The sequence below is a fragment of the Rhea pennata genome, chromosome 2 (assembly GCF_028389875.1).
Source record: "Rhea pennata isolate bPtePen1 chromosome 2, bPtePen1.pri, whole genome shotgun sequence".
Taxonomy (NCBI): Eukaryota; Metazoa; Chordata; class Aves; order Rheiformes; family Rheidae; genus Rhea; species Rhea pennata.
The window spans coordinates 135,051,226-135,072,302 of NC_084664.1; the positions used below are offsets into that span (position 1 = coordinate 135,051,226).

Consider the following 21,077-nt stretch of genomic DNA (forward strand, 5'->3'; position numbering starts at 1 on the left):
GCTGCGGTTTTCCAATTACTGCCATTAAAAGTGACTGCAGCTACATTTATCAGATTACAATAGGTGCTTGCATACAGACTTCCCCTTCTAGCTTTCCCCCAGTAACGGAAAGAAAACACAGGAAACAAAACAAAACATACCATTAAGCCCTGCTGGAATTAAATTTTGAAAGATAAACGTATCTCAGAGAAAAGAAAAAGGGCTAAATCATTACAATATTTAAGCACTTAAAAGAAATTATAACCCACAAGTTCACTTGTGAACTATGTTTCACAGTGAATTAAGCAAAGTTCACTGACCACTATACAATTCTTAAACGCTCTTTATATTTGATGAGAATTACAGACTTTTTTCTTTCACTTCAGTAATCTTTAAATCTTGAATAAGTTGAATAATGTTGAGTTACCAGGGATTTTATAAAAAAATATTACTCCCTGATTGCAAAGACAGCATTAAAACAAATTGCTGTACAGAACTTAAAAGTGATTCATTTTTCTTTCTCTACTTTCACCACCAAGAATCTTATTAAGCTCCAGTTATCTTAATGAAATGGTTTTATTATCTTAGGCCATTCTTTAAAAATTGACATGTGCCAACACGCTAGGCTCTTGGAGTTTGTTATGTTGTGTCATTTCACCCATACAATCCATCTGCCTAAGTAATCACTTTTCTGAATCAATAAGAAAGTTTTTAATTCTTAGTAGCGTTCCTATGGAAATTTTTACCTGAAAAGAATGTATCTATTCATTGAATAGCAATGCTGATACCACCAAAGCTGAGTTATTTTAATATAGGGAATTTAGTGTTTCTATCTGGCAGAAATGATTTCCAAGGTCTTGGTTACCACTTATCAGCACCACATACGAACTCTTTCAGCCACTTAAAAATTTTGTTCTTGCTGCTAATAGCATTCAAGTACACATTCCTTGACCACAGTGGACTTGCTTGGATTTCTTTCCTTTTTATTATTTGTTTTGGACTTACTTTCTTTTAAAAATAACTAAAATCCAGAGAAAAGCTTTAGAAAAACACTCCGCTTGGAAATAATTCTGATCTCATGTTATATTTTCATTCACCTCAGCTGAGTCACCTCTCATTCCCTATAATGAACATTTAAGTTTAAATGAGAAGTCCCTGTTTCTGAACTTTATTCCTCAAAAGTCTGCATCTGTGATATCAAAGGCATGCCCACAGTAAATATGACGTTGAAATCAGAAGACTAACTTCAGACATAGAGGAGGAAAAAAAAAAAAACCCTACATCACACACAGCAGGAGCACACGAAGAAAGGAATGTTCGCATGGAAAGGCCATAAGAAACAAAACTTGGATATTAGAAAACTAGGAAAGAGTTGCAAAGTGCAGCCAAGAAGAACTGAAGATGACATCTGTAGAATAATTGCACTGACCATTTTTCCAAAGCTATTTAAGAAGAATTTGTGAATCATTCAATTGGGATTACAATGATACATTTAGCTCTGAAATGCACAACATGTCTAACTGGTAAGTTATGCTGGTTCATCATTTTTGGAAAAAACAAAACAAAATTAAAAAAAACTAGTAATTCAAACAATTGAGATTTTAAAATAATGATTGCTACAGAATATGGTGAACATAATGTAGCAGAATCAAATCAGTAAAAAGAGAACACCTAGCACTTCTTTTTCCTTCTCAATAATAAAAATTTAGGAAATCACCATAGGGTTTTGTTCCCTTGTTTCTTTCTTTCAGCAATTAATGGCTTCCTGATTTTTGATCACTGCAAGACTTTTAAGTGAGTTACAGAACCTAACATTTTTGAAACTGAATCTCAAATTCTATGATAATTATGAAAAAATGTCATATCTATTTTTAGCATCCAAAATAAAGTACTCAACACACAAAGAAAAAGATTAAATTAGAACATAGAGCAGAACCACTGGTTTCTGCATCTTCATTTCATACTCAAAAAGGAAAGAAAAAAAACATTCCTTCCATTACAAAAGGACTTTCTCAATATGCTTATATTTAAAGACTAATTCAACACTTAAGTATGTTTTACTCAACCAACGATACAAATATCAAATTGATATAAAGAATGAGGTAGCTGGGAGCAACCACAATAAGTAACACATCCAAAAAGAAAACTACTATTTTCTGGTAATATTTATTCCTTCAAAAATACTTTTTTAAGAAAGAAGACATTGTATTTTACATTAAAATAAAGGTAACTACTATAATTTTCCTGCCTAATAAGAGTTAAGTATGCCCTTAAAATATTCATGTTAAGTGCCCTTTCCTATAAGCAAAGTCTGGAAATAAATACAGAATGGGTGATCACAGTACATCTTGTAACTTTTAAAAAATATAGCAACATATGTTTTATCGTATTGGTTCAAATTACAATATTTAGGGGGGGGATGTAAAACATTTAAGTTATACTTGTTTGTGCATAAGGGAGTTTAACTTGGCAAAACAGCATAGCAAAAGGTTCTTTCCTCCCCTCAAAGCACTGAGCAGATACTTTCAGTCTTGTGTTTTAACTTAATACATCTGTTGTTTCAATTCAAGCTATTTGGATCTCTTTATTCTTTTTTTGACCTACAACCGTTCATTAAGTCTGGAACTGACAGCTTCTATTTAACATATAACTAAAAATCATTCTAATTTGAAAATGTCACAGAAATAGCTTTTACATTACAATAATATTAGCCATCAAATAATTTATAAATTCAAAGCATTGATGGCTAGAATAAACAAAAAAAAAGTTTTAGACTAGCCGTAGTTGATAGGGTTATCATTCCAGCTGAAGGGAATCTTGATTCTGCTGAAGTCAATAATAAATTCCCTTTGAATGAAGGGCTGAGGCACACACATATACAAAGAAGAATCAAAGAAATGTAATGTATCATCACAAGCAAAATTCAGTCTTAACCAGAAATTGTTTTCTGTTAGCCATCCTGATCACTGTGCCTAGTATTTTAAAGAAAAAAATAAATGATAAACATAATATTAAATCAGGTGACAGTAAAAAAACCACATCATGAATCTGAACTGATACTTTTTACAGTTTTTAGCTCAGATTGTTTCTTTTACACTTTTGTAATCATAAAACTGGGCAAAAATATTCTCTCTACACTGTATCATTACTATTGTAGTTTGTATAGTTCAGCACATCATTTAAGTGAATATTTTGATGCAATTGTTTAAATTAATATTTTTATAATACACTAGAAACAAAGAAAGTTTATAGGTTGGGTTTGGTGCAGTAGTGTTGGTTTGGGGAGAAGGGAAAGAAGGTTAAAGTACACAGATTGAAACTTGGCTAATTTTCACTGGCCATCAACAAACTCCCTGATTGAAAGCCGTCGTCTTTAAAAAATAAAAATAAAAAAGGAAAGCTTACAGTTTGTCATAGGTTTTTCAAGATTTCTTCTCAAAAAGCTGTACTTGTCTTTTTTTGGTTATAGCTCTTTTCCCGCCTGTGATGACTGTACAGGACAGATGTCATTTTGACTTAGCTATCTAAAGTAGTTAATGTCCCTCTCATGTTTTACTTTATTTGTGAATGAAATATAAAAGTAGGTAATTGAAGCTCTTATAGGAAAAATGGTGCAGAATGGTATATCTTGATAGATTCTTAATAGCAGATAAATATATTTTAAGCAATTCCATTTTAAACAGATAAAAGATACAGCAGTAGATATGGACGCTGTAAGATATTGAACAGGGTGCCTAGGGTTGGCTATTTTCACTCATTTTCCTCTATCAAGTAGTATCTTCCAACAAAAGAGCCTCTAGATCCCATTTACCTTTTCTCAGACTAGAAATAAAATGAAAACTAGAAGAAATGGGAAAAGAATCTCTTTGTCCTCTCTTTTAAGTTGTAAGGCAAAACAGTTCTTAACACTCTTTTGAGCTCTTTTCCAGTTTTAGCTATTGGAACAACTTGGCAAAGGACGTATGTGAATATAATTTTGTGATTATATTTACAGCTTTATATGCATGTGCGTGCATGTGTCTGTGTGTACAAACATGTGAGTCTGTGTCTGTAGGTGTATTTGAACTCTCAAGCCCATAAATACACTTTTGTATATATTTACACTTTTATTTGTACTTTTATTTGACATGTATGTTTTGTTTGTCAGTTCCCTATTAACACTATAAATATTTGCCAGCAACACAATCACTGGTTTTAGTGTACAACTATCATAAAACAGCCTCACTGACAAACGCCGAGTTTATTTGAATTACAAGCAGAAGATGCAAGCTTTCCACACGGCTAAAAGGAAAACAGATCTTACATAAAACATATTTTTCTTTCAGATAACATTAGGTAAGTAAACAAGAAGAGAAGTTTAAGGGCCTTTCATTTTAATTCTGTTTTGAAATGTAGAGTGTGCAAATAATTTAATTTCACAGTAATTAGGAAGAATAGCTATGAGACTCAAAACAAAATAAAATGGATTTGCTATCAACTAGTCTTAGATGGAAAAGAAATTCGTGCCCATTACAAATTTTCTGAGCAGTTACACCTGATCAATGTCACATTCCTTAGGGCAGAGAAATTCTGAGGCCCTTTTTGGTCTTCACTCTATGAAAACATCCTTTGAAATTTTAAATGAAATATGCCAGTGCATTATTAAAACAGTTCATTCAATATGAAGAAAAAAAAAAAAAAAAAAGAGAGTTATTCCCAGATTTTTGCCCCTTCAGTTAAAAAGCGGCTTAATTACAGGTAGACTAAAACACATACACTTATCTTTACAGAAACATAAAGACATCCATAGCAAACTGTTCCAGAAAATAAATTATTATTAGAATTTGATGCATTTATAGCAAGCCTGACGTTTACTCCCTTCACATTCCATTATAATACATTTAATTCAATCTGCCAGAAATGACTATGCTTCTACTGTATGCAAAATATGGTAATGATGACAATAAGGACTTGACAATTTATTGAATACTGAGTGGAAAATCTGCAATGAATTGCCTGTGTTCACTTTAGGCTCTTTTTTTTATTTTTTATTTTTTTCCCCAGCTGCTGTGAAATACTAGAAATAGCATAAAAAAACAGATTATAACATTTTGTGGAATGTTATACACATCTCCCAGAAGACCAGAGTGCTTAGAGATATAGACAATAAAAAGCCTGTTGTGGAAAAAATGAAATTCAAATCAGTAATATACAATAGCTTTAAATACTAACTTTTCATAGCAAAAGAAACCAAGAAACCAAAACAGAAATGCCAAAAATATATCCAATCCCAAGAAATAAATCTCAATCAGCAACTAGCAAGTTGAAACCTAGAATAATTCATTTTGCACCTGCAAGAAAAAGCAGCTTCTAAGGTTACTCAGATGTTGCAACAAAAGCTCATAAATCCATTAAACCAGTAATGTCTTCGAGTTCTCAGCCAGACTTCCAATTTTCACTGCAGGTCTTAAGTCTTTAACAGATTAAACTCTTTTCCTAAGAATATCTTACTCGAGTGTTCATTCAAATGGTAACTCCTTCTTGCTAAAGCCTCCATATCATTCCATGTCTGAACGTTTGATAGATATGCCTGCTACTGTCAGGCTTATGAGCTGAATCGTATTTGCCCAAATACATCCTAAAGGAAATATAGTAGATTATTCTTGCCTTTTTTAAGCACAAGAGAATTGAAAAACGTTGCTGGCTACTCAGCAGCAGTTCTTGCATTTTTCCCAAACCAGAAAGCACTAACATTTAGCGCTCTTGCAATTCTTGTCTCTGATCTTTATTTTAAAAGGCTAATTTAGGACCTACATACTATTCTGTTAATATATGACAGATCTTCATCTGAGAACAGTGATGAAAAAGGAACACATTTCACCAAATCTCAGTTTCCCTGAGAGCTATCAGAAAGCTTTGGCTCTGGACATCCATCCACTACTGGAAAGTTCTATGTCCTATCTCCTCTTAAAGAAAGGTAGTTGGCAAAGCTGGCTGATAAAGATAGTAAAAAATAAAAGCATGTATCATCCTTCCACATAATAATGGTTCAGTTTATACAACGGCAGGCACACTTTGGGTAAAGAAACAGGAAAACAATCTATAGACTCTGGAAGTTTTTATCTCTTCAGTCATTTAAAAAAGAAATCAGGTTTAACAAAGCACTACACTGTGGGAAGCATACTAAATAGAAGAAACTTGCATTGCTGGAGGATAGATTAATGATCTGGTGAATCTCTCCTAACTTCCTGCTTTGAATATCTCATTTGAACGTGTTTACATCTCTCAGATATCCTTACTGAATTACTCTTTCTTAAAATGAGAAGCAAAATTTAAAGAATTATTCTTTGAAATACAGAAAAGTTAAAGAAAAAGGATCTATAGAATAAATACTTATTTAAACATTACTAAAAGAAAAGTTACACTTCCTAAGAAAATGTGGGAAGCCAATCTTGACACAATCTTTATACATTTTGAGATAATACTCTGCATTTGGTAACTCCAACTTATAATATAAAAGGTTTCTCTTTATCAGCCTTCCCTACATTATCAATTTTCACTCTTTTTCAACAATACTCTACATTGAAAAGCATGACATAGGAAACAGAAGACATAACAAGTTAAATTGTTACATTAAATATCCAAATACATTGAAAAAATAATTATTTCACTATGCAAAAAAACAGCGTTGAATTTGTTGATAAACTAACACCGTTTAGTTTTCACAGGTGATACTCATCTCCTACTTCCATATAGAATGTCCGTTACTACAAAATGTTGCTTTTTATTGCACAACATTACTACTAAGTCTTATAAATATGATCAACATTTGCACTGCTAACCATTATTCGTTACAGTAACATTGTTTAACTTCTTCTTGTATTAAAGAAGGAATATCTCTAAATGGCATTAACATATTACATGGGTCTTAATTTCAGCAGATCTGACTTTAACACTCAAGCATGCATTTGGCATATATTCAAAGTTAAAATATTTTTGCAATACAGATCGTAAAATGGTGAAACATGTTTATCACATCACAAAATTTAACAATGATCATGTTTCCAATTACAGAAAAACAGATTAACTGTAATATGTTTACACTTCCATTGGATTATTATAACTTTAATATTTTATGATTATGCGGGCCACTCTCCCTCAACAATAATGCATCAAAAAAGACAGCTTTAATCCCTCCACTAACATACTGCTCTTTGAGAAAATACAGGCTAGGCTTGGGTGGGAGAAGCAGAAAACTAATTAACTATACAAGTAAAACGAAAATATTTTTAATAGTACCAAGGAAGCAAACCACTCACACAGACTGCATTCCTATTTCCCTAGTGTTTACAAAAGCATTTTGCAGGGTTGCTAATAGAATTAGAACATATAACTTCATTGCAGATCCTCTTGTAAAGAAATCAAGCAGCACTTTTTCTTATTACTTCCAAGAAAGCTGGAACCGTGGTTTTAACATACGTTTTAGCACTCAGACACAGAGTACTGTACCAGAGCTCACTAAATGGAAAACCGAAGCACTGAACTCACGAATAAAAATGTGTATGGAAAAGTGACAATAGCATAATAATGTTAAATAGAAGAATCAACTGTTCTGTGATGTCAGTTCAATACACATACTTGAACACTATGATGAATCAGGGACGAAGTACAAAAGGAAGCCATACAAACTTTTTAACTGCTGTTAAACAATGTATTAAATCTCCTAGACATGACAGAATGATGAAACTGTTCTTGAGTTCTTATTTCCTTATAATTAGTCCTGGAATCAAACCAAAGGAGAAAGTAAACACTAAAATATAGCACGTCCACATTACATTCCTTTAAGAATAGTAGGCATGTAGAACTGTGAAGTGACTGGAGTTTGAAATCTTGTATGTGCGAAGCGAAGAGAGATGACAGGAGAGTGGGGCAATCAGAGAGCGTGGGATTGGTGACCTAGTTTGAGAAAGGAGGATGAGTGTAGTGGAAGCTCTTGGGATGAGGGATTGCACGTAGCCTGACAAAAGGCAGGAGCTTGTAGCAATACTGCACCAGGAACATCAATTTAATGGATGTGCATATTTTGAAGTGGAGGAGCACCGAACCAGGATACCATCTTAGCTCTACATTTAAGCTTGGAGCAAATCACTTTGCTTCTATCTCCTCTCTTACGTATCTCAATTAGTATCTCGATTAACAGTAAGGACAGAATCCTCCAAAGTATTTGAAGCCATATTCAAAAGATTCTTATTACTTGCAAAGCGCCATTTATCACTTGAAGTATTTCCAAAATTATATCCACACCCTAATAAAACTAAAAAATGAATTTGCATCTCAGACACAAGCATGATTTTTACCCTGCCTGTAACATTTGGGTCACCAGTTTCTACATGTGTAATGCCCGAAAAACAGGTAATTAAATCATAAATGCTGACATGCAGACTGATTTTACTGGACTGCTTATTGAGGTCCCTAAACAGATACTTCATTGTCCTGTGAAAGGAAGAGAAGCAGCATTAAAAGAAAAATCACTTATACATATTTTCTAAAACCTGGAAAGTAGAGCAAAAATGAAGCTAATGGTGGTTCAGACAAAAAAAAATACATTAAAAAGTTGAATGTTTTATACAGAAATATATCATTTATAGGTATACACAATGGAAGAAGAGGCGCTACTGTTAAAAAAAAAAAAAAACAAAACAAACTTGTAGTCTTTGCAATTAGCCGATAGAATATATTTGAGACTTTACTATTTAACGTTCATTTCATTAGCACCTAGGAACAGCTTTCCAAACCAATAGAAAGACAGGATTACTGTGGTAGAGACATATGCAAGCTAGCTTTAAACTAACGGTGGTGTAATGATAATGTGGCAACATGGACTGAAGAATTACCAAACCTACTCTCAAGACCCTGCATTAAGGCTTGGGTTACTACCCAAGTTGTGTTAGGGCCGTATCACCATCAAAAACTGAAATAATTACTACAGTGATGACTTGGGTATGATTATACAAGTTGCTGTCCCACATCTGGAGTGCAGTATAGAGGAAACTCATAAGCCTTTATCAGTCTAGTGCAGTGTGGCAGAAACCATGTCGGGACTAACTGGGCTGGGAGGAGCAAGACGGAAATTTTCAGCCAGTGAGCTGTAGCAGTCACAACTGCCTACAGATGAGGCAGTCTGTTGTTACACCATGAATAGTGTTTCAAAGAGGTGTCTGAAGTGAATTTATGTAGAAAGACAGGCAGTACTGACAGATCATTTCTTCCAGAGTGCTATAGCTAAAAGCAACATCTGTAGAGGCATAAGAATCTATCTAATAATGTCGGGCAAAAGAATGAGAATAGCTTTCTCTCCCTTCCCATCAAGGCTTCCTTTCAGCCTGTTGTAGGGAGTAACTACCTTCAAGACAAAACACTGCACTCCTTCAGCTGAATAGGCCTCCCAAATAAATCCTATCAGACATAAGAAACCGCAGAAGCCTTTTAACTATCTGCGTTCTTCTTAAAACAAAGCTTTCAGTGATATTTTTAAGACTCTTGGATTATTACAGGGCAGTTGATTTTTTTAAGGAAAGATAATTGTGACATGTTAGTAATTCTTGATCACAATGACATCTTGAAATTACTTTAGAGAAAGGAAGTAAAAATATCTGTCTACCTACATACATATAATAAAACTAGGAACCTGAAAAAGTTCAACAATAGAACAGAGCTGCTAGATTATTTAGCCTATTTACAGAAAAAACATATTCAGAATTTTTTTTTTTTTTTTTTAAGACAATAGTTCTCAGGATAAGGTGTTCAAAGGCTCACAGATCTTGTCAAAAAGATCAAAGGATTCAGAGGTAAGGGATAATATTTCCAGGAGCACCATCTCACTCAAGAGCTAAAGACAGACCCTGTATAGATCAGATGTTTTATTCCATTAATGACTCCGCTGCACAGTTCAAAGTGGGTTTAATTCCAGCCAAACCACTGGTTTAATATTTCTGCATGAAGAGTGTAAATCTAATAACAGAGCATCTTAAGATTAATTAGGGTCATACTTCACTGCTTTTCTAGGCTCAGAAGACTTAATATTTTATGATAGAACTCATGATAAATATTATCAACAATGTGGAGAGAAGAAGAAAAAGCCCTATTGCCAGTGGCAAGCATCTCTTCTTAGTTTTCTGGAAGACTACTGTCACAAAAATAAATCAATAGATTGCTTAATCTTGCACAGCAAAATACAAAACTGAAAAAAGAGGAGGAGCTAGGACTGATGCCATTATTTCTCACAGTTGATATGAGGATCAACAGAGACATGTAGAAAAAGGAGTTTTAAGATTCTGATTGGAAAATTAAAAATGGGCCAAGAAGAGGATTTTTTTTTTTTAATTCTGTAAATTAACTGGGGACAATAGTCAATGTTGCTTGCTGATATGGAGGTCAGTTCTTCTAGCTGAACAGCAAAAATACTGTGAAATAATCCCATTTCAGGGTTCAGAGTCCTGAGTCTAATGGAGGAAGAAAGTAAATAGCTAGCATAGCTGTGGGCTAAAGTTGCACTCCAAAATAATAAACATTGCTTGTCCCATTTTCAAAGTTTATTGGCTTTTAACTTGTACTAAGAATCTTTGGCTTTAATCTTTTCCAGACATGAAGGCAGAAAACAAGTCAATTCCCAGCCTTACCAAGCAAAGGAGAAAGGGCACTACAGAAAAGCCAACACATGATCTAGGGTTATTAGCATCAAACATTTACCAGAGTTTGGCTGTAGATTTTCCCCCAAGACTCAAAAAATATGGATGGCCCAGGTACTGCAAATTGATCTAAAAAATATCACAGAAAATTAAGGTCAAGGGATCTGTTAGTCCGTTCTCCTAGAGAAGCTAGAATCAACCAAATCTACACAGTTCACGACAGCTGTCTGTCTAAATTGTTCTTAGAGTGATCTAGAGATCTAGATTCCACAGCTTATGACAGTACTCAATTATCCTCTTTAGAAAAATCTTATTATCTAATCCAGATCTTTCCTTGCTACAGTTTAAAGGTCTTATTTCTTGATTTATCAGATAGGCAAGGTAATTTATTCCCTTTATTTATTTATGTATCTGAAAACTTACTATATCTAAACTCAAATTTTCTCTGATCTAAACATAAGATTCTTACTAACTTCTGTCCTATTTTTATCTCTCTGATAATTTTCAACTGCCTGATTAGACAGCTAATAAAACCAATATCGGGGACAAACAAGGAAAAAATGGTTAGATGGTAATTAAGTAAGTTAAATGTTCTCAAAACAGCTAAGTTTATTGAAATTCTCCCTAAGGTATTTAGAGCTGACTAGACCAGTGTCAGAATTATTAACAACTTTTTTTCAGAATTCATAGAGAACTGCAGCAATTAAGACTTGAAAATTAAATTACCTTTAAAAAATGGAAGAAGTCAGGTCCAAGGAAATAGAGACACAGCAACTTAATTTCAATTTTCCCAAATTTTGGAACAAACAAATTAGAATTTATCAGATCTGTGAAAAATAAGTTACTTCAAATCCACCAAAATATACTTGACATGGTATTGAAACCTCTAGATAAGGGAGCAGCAGTAGGCAGCAATATAACCTGGCTTCAGTGAGGCTTTAGACATTGCTTCTCATGGGACTCTCATAAGGCAAGTGAGAGAAATAAAAAACTGCAAAAGGAAATAATTTCAAATACGCAGATGACACTAAACTCATATGGGCTACCTGCACGTCAAAGTACAAGATTACTGGTTAAAACAATCTTAGTAAATTTGAGAAATGGCCTGCAGAAAACCTGAATATAATTCATTAAAGATACATGGGAAATTCTAGACTTTAGCAGGAATAAGTAGCCACAAAAATATAAGATGTAGAATGACCAGCTCGGTAGCAGTACAGGAGAAAAGGAAAATTGAGGTTAGAGTTGATCATAACCTTACCAGCAGTTTATGTCACACTTGCAAAATAGCCAAAATCTCTTGCTAAAATGGATAAACACCAGGTTGAAAGTCAGTAGAAATTTATGATGGGATACGGAGTTGTCTTCAAAAGAACAAGGACAACAGATGCTAGGAAGGAAAATTGGGAGCACTGTGCACTACAGTTGCCTGCTGTTTACCTTTGTTAAGGGAATTTCGGTGCCAAGACTGTTAGCCTGGCACTGTTTACTATCACCAGAGGCATGGATATAAAACAAATATAAATATAAAATGTATTCTGGGGGCAAATAAAACTCTCTATTTTCTACATCTTAAAAAGTAAATGCCTTAGAAGTTTTTATTCCTTCTAGGCAGCAAGAGAAGAACTGCCTGTATGCTGATCATTTTACAACCAACCATCACAGAGGAAATATATTTAAGAAACAAAGCTGAGATGTACATCCCTCAAATATTATATAAATCTGGGTAGCTGTATAAACTCTCACAGGACGTATCAATGGCTTTTTACTTTGACTTCGAACAGATATCTGCTTTTTAACTTTTGAATTTTCCTCCTATTGCATTTAACAATCTTAACAGTAAAAAAAAGGGGGGGGATTTTTTTATCTTTATTACAAAAATAAACAAGGGAAGAAACTGAAGAGCCTGGTAGTATCTTTTTAAAGATTACCCATGATGACTACAATAAGAATGCTAAGAAAACAACGTTATTCATTCAGATTTATTACCACAGCAAAAAGCTTTCTATTAATTACTGCTGCAATATATTTGAAAAATGACTAAGTCAATTAATCTCGTACATTTGTAAATGCAATAGTAAAGAGGATAATTTTTGAAGAACTTCACTTAGGATTGCCAAGGTTCTGCTGAAAACGGTAACCAGTGTAAAGTAATTAGTAAAGGATACATATGTACCAGTATATTGCTGGTACGTGTCCAGCCTTGGGGAATACACAACTCAATCTGAATGAAATATGCTAGTGCCATCCCAGAGCTTATGACCAAGTGTCTATACATCATAATATCTATAACACTTGTTCATCTTAGCTGGCTGTAGCATGGAGACAAGGAAAAATTATCTTCAGTAACAGCAAAGGTATCATGACTAATGGAAGAAATTGCAGAGAACAGTGAAGTAAACAGAAGATTCTAGCCTAGTACTGTGAAAACAAAACATTACTTAAGCACATTACTTTAAGATAGGTACTAAGATAACTTTGTGTCTGTGCCTAATCACTATTAAAATACAGTGAAAACACAACTTTTACATGGAATCACAAGCTAAATGAGAATCCAGATACTTTTAAAAATAATTAAGAATCAACATTTTATGTCTTTAGAACTACGGAAGTCATAATTTTTAGGCTAATCAATTGAGGATGATCTAACCTGTAACTTGATATAATTTTTCAAGTAAGGAGTGAAAGACATTAAATTTTATGCCTTTTCAGCTGTCTATAAACTTAACACTGCATACGGCATCCTGCAATCTACTACACATTCATGCACACCTGCACATACCACATTATGAATAAAAACCACCCTAGAGTGTATCTGAGTTTCTTTCCTGTTTGCCTGCCATTCTCAGTTTCTGAATTACTGAAGAAATGAAAGAAGATCTAGCTTTCAGTCTCTTTTAAAGTCTTTCTTCCATTATTTATTCTGCAGCAATTAGAAAGGGCTTCCCCATTTTCTATATTTAAATCACATTAAAAAGCTGCCTTCACTTCCTCTTCTAACTTTTGCACATCAAATTTTATTCACACACTGTTCAGGCAAAGAAGAATTTTCAATATTACAAAGAAATGCTATTATCTACATAATTAGAACTGAGTCTTTCACATGTAGTGTTCTCATATGACAAGACGTAAGAAGAAATAGCAATCTATTCACTGCTGTGAGAAAGTGTATCTTAATAAAGCAGATTTTCAAACAATTTTTTGTTTGTTTTATGCAAATCCTTGCAGCATAATCCAGATGTTTGGACATTTGTTTTCAAAGTTTTCATCCCCTTTTTTGTCATTGCCTAACTTACTTCTAGCAGTTTCTTGACAGGAACTAAAACATTTTATCTGTAAAACGTGGCAAATTCATCTTCTTCTTGCACATCATCTGTTTTTCAATTTTACCAAAATACAGATATTACAAGCATGTTAAGAGGCTACCAACAAAGCAGTGCATAGCTGTGTACTGCTAATAATCATGCAGAGCATTTCTGTTTCTTAAGAACAGCAGTAAATTCAGGAAAAGGATATCCCATGGTTACTTCTGGGTCTCTTGAGTAATTTCAGAAGTAACAGACGTAATGTGTTATTACCTTTCTAAATAGCCTTTAAAGTTCCCTTGTTCTAGATTTTACGTGCCAAACTAAAAGAACATAACTAAAATAAAAACAGATGTCTCCCTCTGTTTGCTTTGAGACAGCAACACTTATTAAAATGATTTATTGGAACAGAAAATGTTTACTGTATCATTTGGAGAAGAAGAAACTGCATCTTACAGGAGACCACCACCTAACAACTAGTTTTTCCTTAACTTTATTTTATTTCTTGTCCAAGTTTTCATCTGCAGTTCACTAGAAGACCTGCCATGTAGTCACCTTTGACAAACAAGGTGCTGCATGTCTATCTATAGCGGACCATAATTATCAGATCAAAATCACAACTGGAGTCAATGGAAGACAATTCTTGATTTCAGTAGGCTTTGGATAACCTACCTATCCTCTAAGGACTTAATGATTATAGTAGAAAGCTACATCCAAAGTACACTGTAGTTAGTAAAGTCAGGATCCAACCTCTGCAGCCACACCAAACAGTCCCCAAGTTCAGACACTCCTCTCCTTCTACCCCCAGTTCTTCATCAGCACAACCCCCATTACCACAGGCAACATCAGCAGGTTGACAACAGTGACTTCAAGTGCCAGACCACAAACCCAAGCGAGAGAGGCAGGACTTCTCATTCCATCTCATACTTTGCCCATGTATGCGGTGGCAAAAGCAACCCAGATGGCAAGCTTGGGGCTATACACAAAAATGAGAAGCAGCACTGGGCTGTCTGAGCAGATCACACATTCTGTTTAAAGAAAAGCCATTGTACTGGAGCTGGCCCACAGGCTCTTTTTGGAAGGTACTAAGTTAAGCCAGTCATATAGTATTTTAAAAACCTTGCAATAGCAAACAAACAAATCCCATACTTCCCACCTTGTGCAATGTGATATGGATTCAGACATTAACTAGCACTTTAACATTTTTGAAGATTATACATGATTCCTAGAAGTTTTTCAAAGGGATAGGAAAAATATTAATATATAAACACTGACCTTGTTTCTTTTAACCCTTCTTTTTGAATGACTTCCAATATTTGTTTTGCAGTCATTGGTGAGTTGGGGTATTTTTCCAATGCCTAAAAAGAAATAATAAATGTGTAAGAGACAAGGCACAGCTGTCCTGTGAATTTGAAAGGTTATGTGATCATGCAGTTTTTATATAATCATCTGTGAAGGGCAGGGAACTGTAGTGTTGAGACTGGAGTCCTCTGTCTGTTGGAAGGCCAGACACAATCCAGGAGCAAGAATGAGATTTACTTGCTGCTTGTGTGCATCATCTGCTAAAATACCTGGGAACAATTCTTATCAGGTTCCAAATAAACTAAAGAGTTAAAATATGAAATGAATTTTAGGACACAGCAACGCAGTTTTTTTCAGAAGGGAAGAAAAAGAAAAAGAAAAAGAAAAAGAAAAAGAAAAAGAAAAAGAAAAAGAAAAAGAAAAAGAAAAAGAAAAAGAAAAAGAAAAAGAAAAAGAAAAAGAAAAAGAAAAAGAAAAAGAAAAAGAAAAAGAAAAAGAAAAAGAAAAAGAAAAAGAAAAAGAAAAAGAGATAAAGAGAAAAAGACAACTAGTCTTCTCTTTCTTCTTCTATTACTTTAAAACTATTTGAGGTCATTTGAATATTCTACACTTAGGTTCTGTCATGACCTCAGAATTGTCTAAGAGCTTCCATTCACAGAGGAGGAGCTACTGTGAGATTTGACACAGAGAAGTTTTTAATCTTAAATGCTTTTTGTTTCTAAAAAAGATGAAAAGTTAAGTAGTCAAAACAGTCACAGAAGCACATAAGATGCTACATGACTCAAAGTGCAGTGTATTTTTCCAGTTCAGCTCAGTTTTCCACTCCTTTGCCTTTTCCAATTGAGCCCAAATTAACCCAACTCCTCTTCCCAGTTACAAGCACCTTGTATGGGATTCTCCGCTTTTTCCACTTCCTTTTTATGCTAATCAGTTTTAAGCAGTCACCCAATCAGCCACTCTTTTGCCCATGTAAGGTGCCAGACTGACAGCCCTTTCAATCAGCAATAAGAAGTGCAGCACAGGCAACAGCAGTGCAAAATTCCCCACAGTGTCTTGCCAACATATTTCAGCAATAACTTGCATTTCTACCATGGGCAAATGACAGATCAGTTTGGTCTCCAAACTCATCCAATCCTGAGCTTCTCTCCAGTGGTTACCAATTGATGGCAATTGGGAAAGTAGGTACTACTGTGTGGTCACCTGCCCACAAGAAACTAGAGACACCACCAAATCATATCATGCAAATCACCAAACTGTAAAAGGTGCTAACCAGGGCTGTGATTCAAGCAGCTGACCAAAAGCCAAAGCCTACCTATTCACTACCAATTCCTTGTCCAGCTCAGCCCTCTCCTGCCATTGGACAGTTCTGATTGACTGCCTCTTCTCCCCTTTCTCATTCAAAACAGAGTTTCTCAAATCCTTTGGTTCTTCTGTTACAGATGAGCTTTGTACCCTTTATCTTTCAGTTCTACAAAAGGAAAATGCAGAAGTGAGGGCTGCACTAGAAAGGTTTGGAAACTGAACTGAATTTATCACATGTACACAAATAGGCAAGATTCAGAAGAGACCTGTTGGGAAAGGAAAACCAAAAGGTGGTTTGAAAGGAGAAAGGAGCATGGGCAGGGAAGAGTATGACGATGAGTAAGGACAGAAGGAACTGCACAGAGTGGAAAAGGGCCTTTGAACAGCAAGGGAAGAAAAATGAGATGATGTATCAGTGATAGAACCACATTGGGAAAATGACAATGGATACTGGATTAAGACTAGCATGAGAAAAGATTAATGCTGTGAAGAGACAAAAATGGAAGCCTTAATCTTTGAAAAGATGACAAAGAAAATAGACAAAATAAAATGAAAGGAGTGTCCACCGAAATGGAAGGAAAAGGGAACTGAACTGAACTGGGAAGACTCCAGAGGGCAAACTGGGTAAAACTGGAAAGGACAGCAGGGGAAACTACACTGTACTGGACACAGCTATGAAGGAAACTGGGTGCACTTGAAAGTGGGGTTACTCACTGTGGAGGATTCCCTGTTTCTCTTCCTGAGTACAGGCCCCTCAGCACACCTGGGCAGCTCCTCCCTGCAATTGAGAAAATTTGGGTAGCCCTGTCCCCTTCTCTACGACATCACATCCTACTCTGTAAAGTCAGTAAAAGTGCCAGATATTACCATGTGAGTTTGATGATAGTGAGGAGGAAACAGAAAAGCTGCGCAGACATCAGAAGTCACCCTGCTCTGGACAGCGGGAGAAGAGAGAGTGGTTTGTGCTGAGGAAGCCGCACTGAACTGGTTGTGGGGACAGTGGCCACACGAATGGATACAGAAGATCATCTTCACAAAACAACAACGAAACCAACGAGCAGGATGCATCACACCACTACAGAAAGTTTAATCAAACCCACAAGGCAGAATTTAAATACCACAGTATGAAGCAAACATAGTCAGGGTATAATGTCAAACTGAAAGGCAGAGTACATTAAATGGGCTGAAAGTGCTGGAGTAAACAATTGCCCGCTGTGTGGATTGGTTTTACTGCTAGACATGTAGCGTGGGCTGCAGTTCATATACCCTACAACTGTACTTCTGTCCATCTAACCCCTTAAACAGAGGCCTGTTGTTTGAAGAACTGTTTCATACTCTAACTGAAAAGCATAATTCTGCAACTCAAACACTACTTAATTTGAAAACAATGTTATCATATCTCTGATTTAATTTTCTTTATCAAAATGAAGATTAATTTAATAGGGAACTTTAGTCAGAACTTTTTTCTGCCCCTCCGGCCACCCCCTTCCCGTTCTCACCCCCCAAAAAGACTTTACTGAACTAATAATTTCTCAGAAAAATATTCTACTGACAAATCCATCATTTTTTCCCCCGAACTATGGAAAACAGTAATATTTAGAGTCTGTGAGCTAAAGGATATAATGAACTGATAATTATGCTAGTGTCTCTTGCCTTGACATCTTATCATTAACACCATTAAAAAGCCACAATAACTTTTCTCCTTCTAAGTCTTTTAAAAACAATATTAGAAAATCAAACTGAACTACTAACTGTCCCACAAAGCAAATAAAATAGTAAAATGCAGTAGCATAATGAAGTCATAGACTTCTTGGTCATAAAAAGTAATGCTGATTAAAGGAAGAAGTCTTTATCTGTTTTAAATGTCCTTTCCCTTCCTCCCACACCATCTACCAACACTCAATCTTGTACGGGCAGTGACTAAAAATGCTGAAATTAAAACAAGCCAAAGTAACTGTTATAAAGAGTATGATTGTTTCAATGCATTTTGTTAAGGAGCACAGTGGCAGAAGAATTGGTTGCACTGACTGGAACCTCTGTCACTGAGGATCAAATATGCTCTATTTATTCATGCCATTTAGCCACAGCCATAAAAAGGGACAGCCACTAACTGGGACAAATGATTTGACATCCATCAGGAAATCCAGAAGATAACTGAAGTAGCCACTGCACTGAACATTTTCTTGGCATTCATTCAAACCTAGGTTAAAAACTCAAAGACAAGAAAATTCTGAACCTAGCAAGGACAAGCAGTGGAAAGCAAACCTATTAGCAAATGGTAGTAGCCTGAGAAACAGTTATGGTTACATCACCAGCAGACATCAACCCCCAACTTAAGAGATTAAATACCTGCACAAATCCTACAAACATGTGAATTCCTAGGTTTAATGGGAAAGTCCTGTCAGTTATGTGACAAGAAGCAATCAAAATTCCTTCTCTCAGCAGTGTCTCTGTCACTATGTGCATCTACAGTGCTCAACAGAACAGATACAACACTGGGAAAAAAAATATCTCCCAGTGAACAGCTAACAGGAGAATTCTGGAGTCCAGGCAGGACTCGCAGCTCTGCCTAAGAGAAACCTAGAACGCCCAGCTGGCCTATAAATCAGAAGAGAACCTCTAAGTAATCCGAGAGCTGGGCCTGTTTAGCCTAAAGAAGAGAAGACTTTGAGGGGATCTTACCAATGTCTATAAATACCTAAAGGGAGGGTGTCAAGAAGTTGGGGCCGGACTCTTTTCAATGGTGCCCAGCAACAGGACAAGAGGCAATAGGCACAAACTGAAACAAAGGAGTATTTTCCACCTCAATATAAGAAAAAACTTTACTGTGAGAGTGACAGAGCATAGGAACAGGTTGCCCAGAGAGGTTGTGGAATCTCCTTCTCTGGAGATATTCAAAACCTGCCTGGTACAATCATGTACAATATGCTCTAGGTGACCCTGCTTGGGCAGAGGAGTTGGACTAGACCATCTGCAGAGGTCCCTTCCAACCTCAACCATTCTGTGATTCTGTAATGGATAAATGATTAATTTCATTTATATATAGGATTGCTTATCACTGGATCAGACCTGCTCTACCATTTGCACTTCAGCCGCTAGAGGGAACAAAAGTAGAGGGACAACATGATGCAACACAAACTAGAAAATCAGCCTTGCCACTTGTAAATATTGTGCTGCAGAAAGTGGGAAGCTTTGCCAGAGAAGCAGCCGCTATTCCTATAGCTATCAGTTATTATGTTGACAAAAATGAGTCCTTTCATCAAGAGCCAAGTGTGAACTGATACAGTGCTGTCATCCAAAATCAGTGGGCAGATCAGTCTCGTGGCCTTGTTAATGCTGACTGTCCTGCCAAAGTAGAGTAAGCTGCGACTGGTCTGAGCCTTTCTACCATTTCTGTAAGTGGCTTGCAAGGATCTGAAGGTCAGGTACCTGACAAAATATCAGGTCTGTTTTTATCATTTTTGCTTGGTCAAACTGTAAGATGAGTCACCACTCTCAGACTGGAGAAATTTTCGTTTAGAAGGTTATTTAAATAATTCAGGAGGAGGAAGAGGAACAGTACAGTTATTGCCAGCTCTCCCACTCAACAGCCAAAACACAAGGATCAAGCTGAACTGCACAACAGGCATCCTTTACTACCCAAAGAGGGCAGGGTGAATAAAAGAACAGAAAAGCAACTTTCTTTCTTTTCCTAAGCAGAAAATATATGATATTTTCTAGTCAACCTTTAGTAAGTTAATGAATTGAAAAACGGAATCCCAAACAGGGTGCAAGAACAGCATTCTGGAATAAATCCAGCATTGTCTTTTCTAGCTGCTTGTGTGAGGTTAACAGGAGGACTGACTTCTATTGTGGGAAAATACCCCACTCAAATCTTTTGTACTCATTTTTGATTAACGGCTTTAGGCCTTGGAGAATTATCGGCTGTCTGGTAAAAGTTCAAAGCCTTTTGTGTGAAGGAAGATGGGTAAATGCGTTAGCAGAGGAGAGGGTAGGGTAGAGTATGGAGTGGGAGAAGAAAGGAAGCAGATAGAGATGGATGAATAGGAGAAAAAAAACAAGAAGAAAGAGGAGAGGGTATACACTATATGAAAAAGAGAAAAGAGGGATGAAAATAACAGCGAAGATACACTAAAAGCTATTTTAACAGAAGTTCTCAAATAGGGATTCCTGGAGTTCTTGCTGATAGTGATTGGAAGAAAGGTAAAGCTTGGTTCCAGATGCTAAAAACATTGAAAGATACTAAAATGGGAGTAATAATTCTCCAGGTTGGACTTTTCTACATAAGCAATTGCAATTACAATAAGAAGGTTATAAAATTTCGAGTGAAAGGAGATGCATTCTGTAAGAGATGGTTTTCATGATATGCTCTATAATATGAATTCTCCTTTGTAATTCATGCATCATTCTAGATGAGAAAGAAAAGCAAAATCAAGCAAGAAAAGGAACAAAGATGTGACATAAACAAGAAAACAACATATAAAAATACGTAAAACTGCAAGAATACTTTAAAGGAAGTTTT

General features: G+C 35.6%; 1 protein-coding gene across 1 annotated transcript in view; it reads right to left on the reverse strand.

Annotated features, from left to right (window-relative positions):
• The window catches only part of ASXL3 (ASXL transcriptional regulator 3), a 101,446-nt gene extending 84,118 nt beyond the window's left edge, over positions 1 to 17,328 (reverse strand). The window contains exons 1-3 of the mRNA XM_062570412.1: positions 17,270 to 17,328; positions 15,227 to 15,309; positions 13,635 to 13,637 (exon numbers count right to left, since the gene is read on the reverse strand). Coding sequence (XP_062426396.1) covers positions 13,635 to 13,637; positions 15,227 to 15,282 — 59 coding nt within the window. The 5' untranslated portion in view covers positions 15,283 to 15,309; positions 17,270 to 17,328. The remainder of the gene's footprint in view (positions 1 to 13,634; positions 13,638 to 15,226; positions 15,310 to 17,269) is intronic.
• Between the last annotated feature and the right edge of the window lie 3,749 nt (positions 17,329 to 21,077).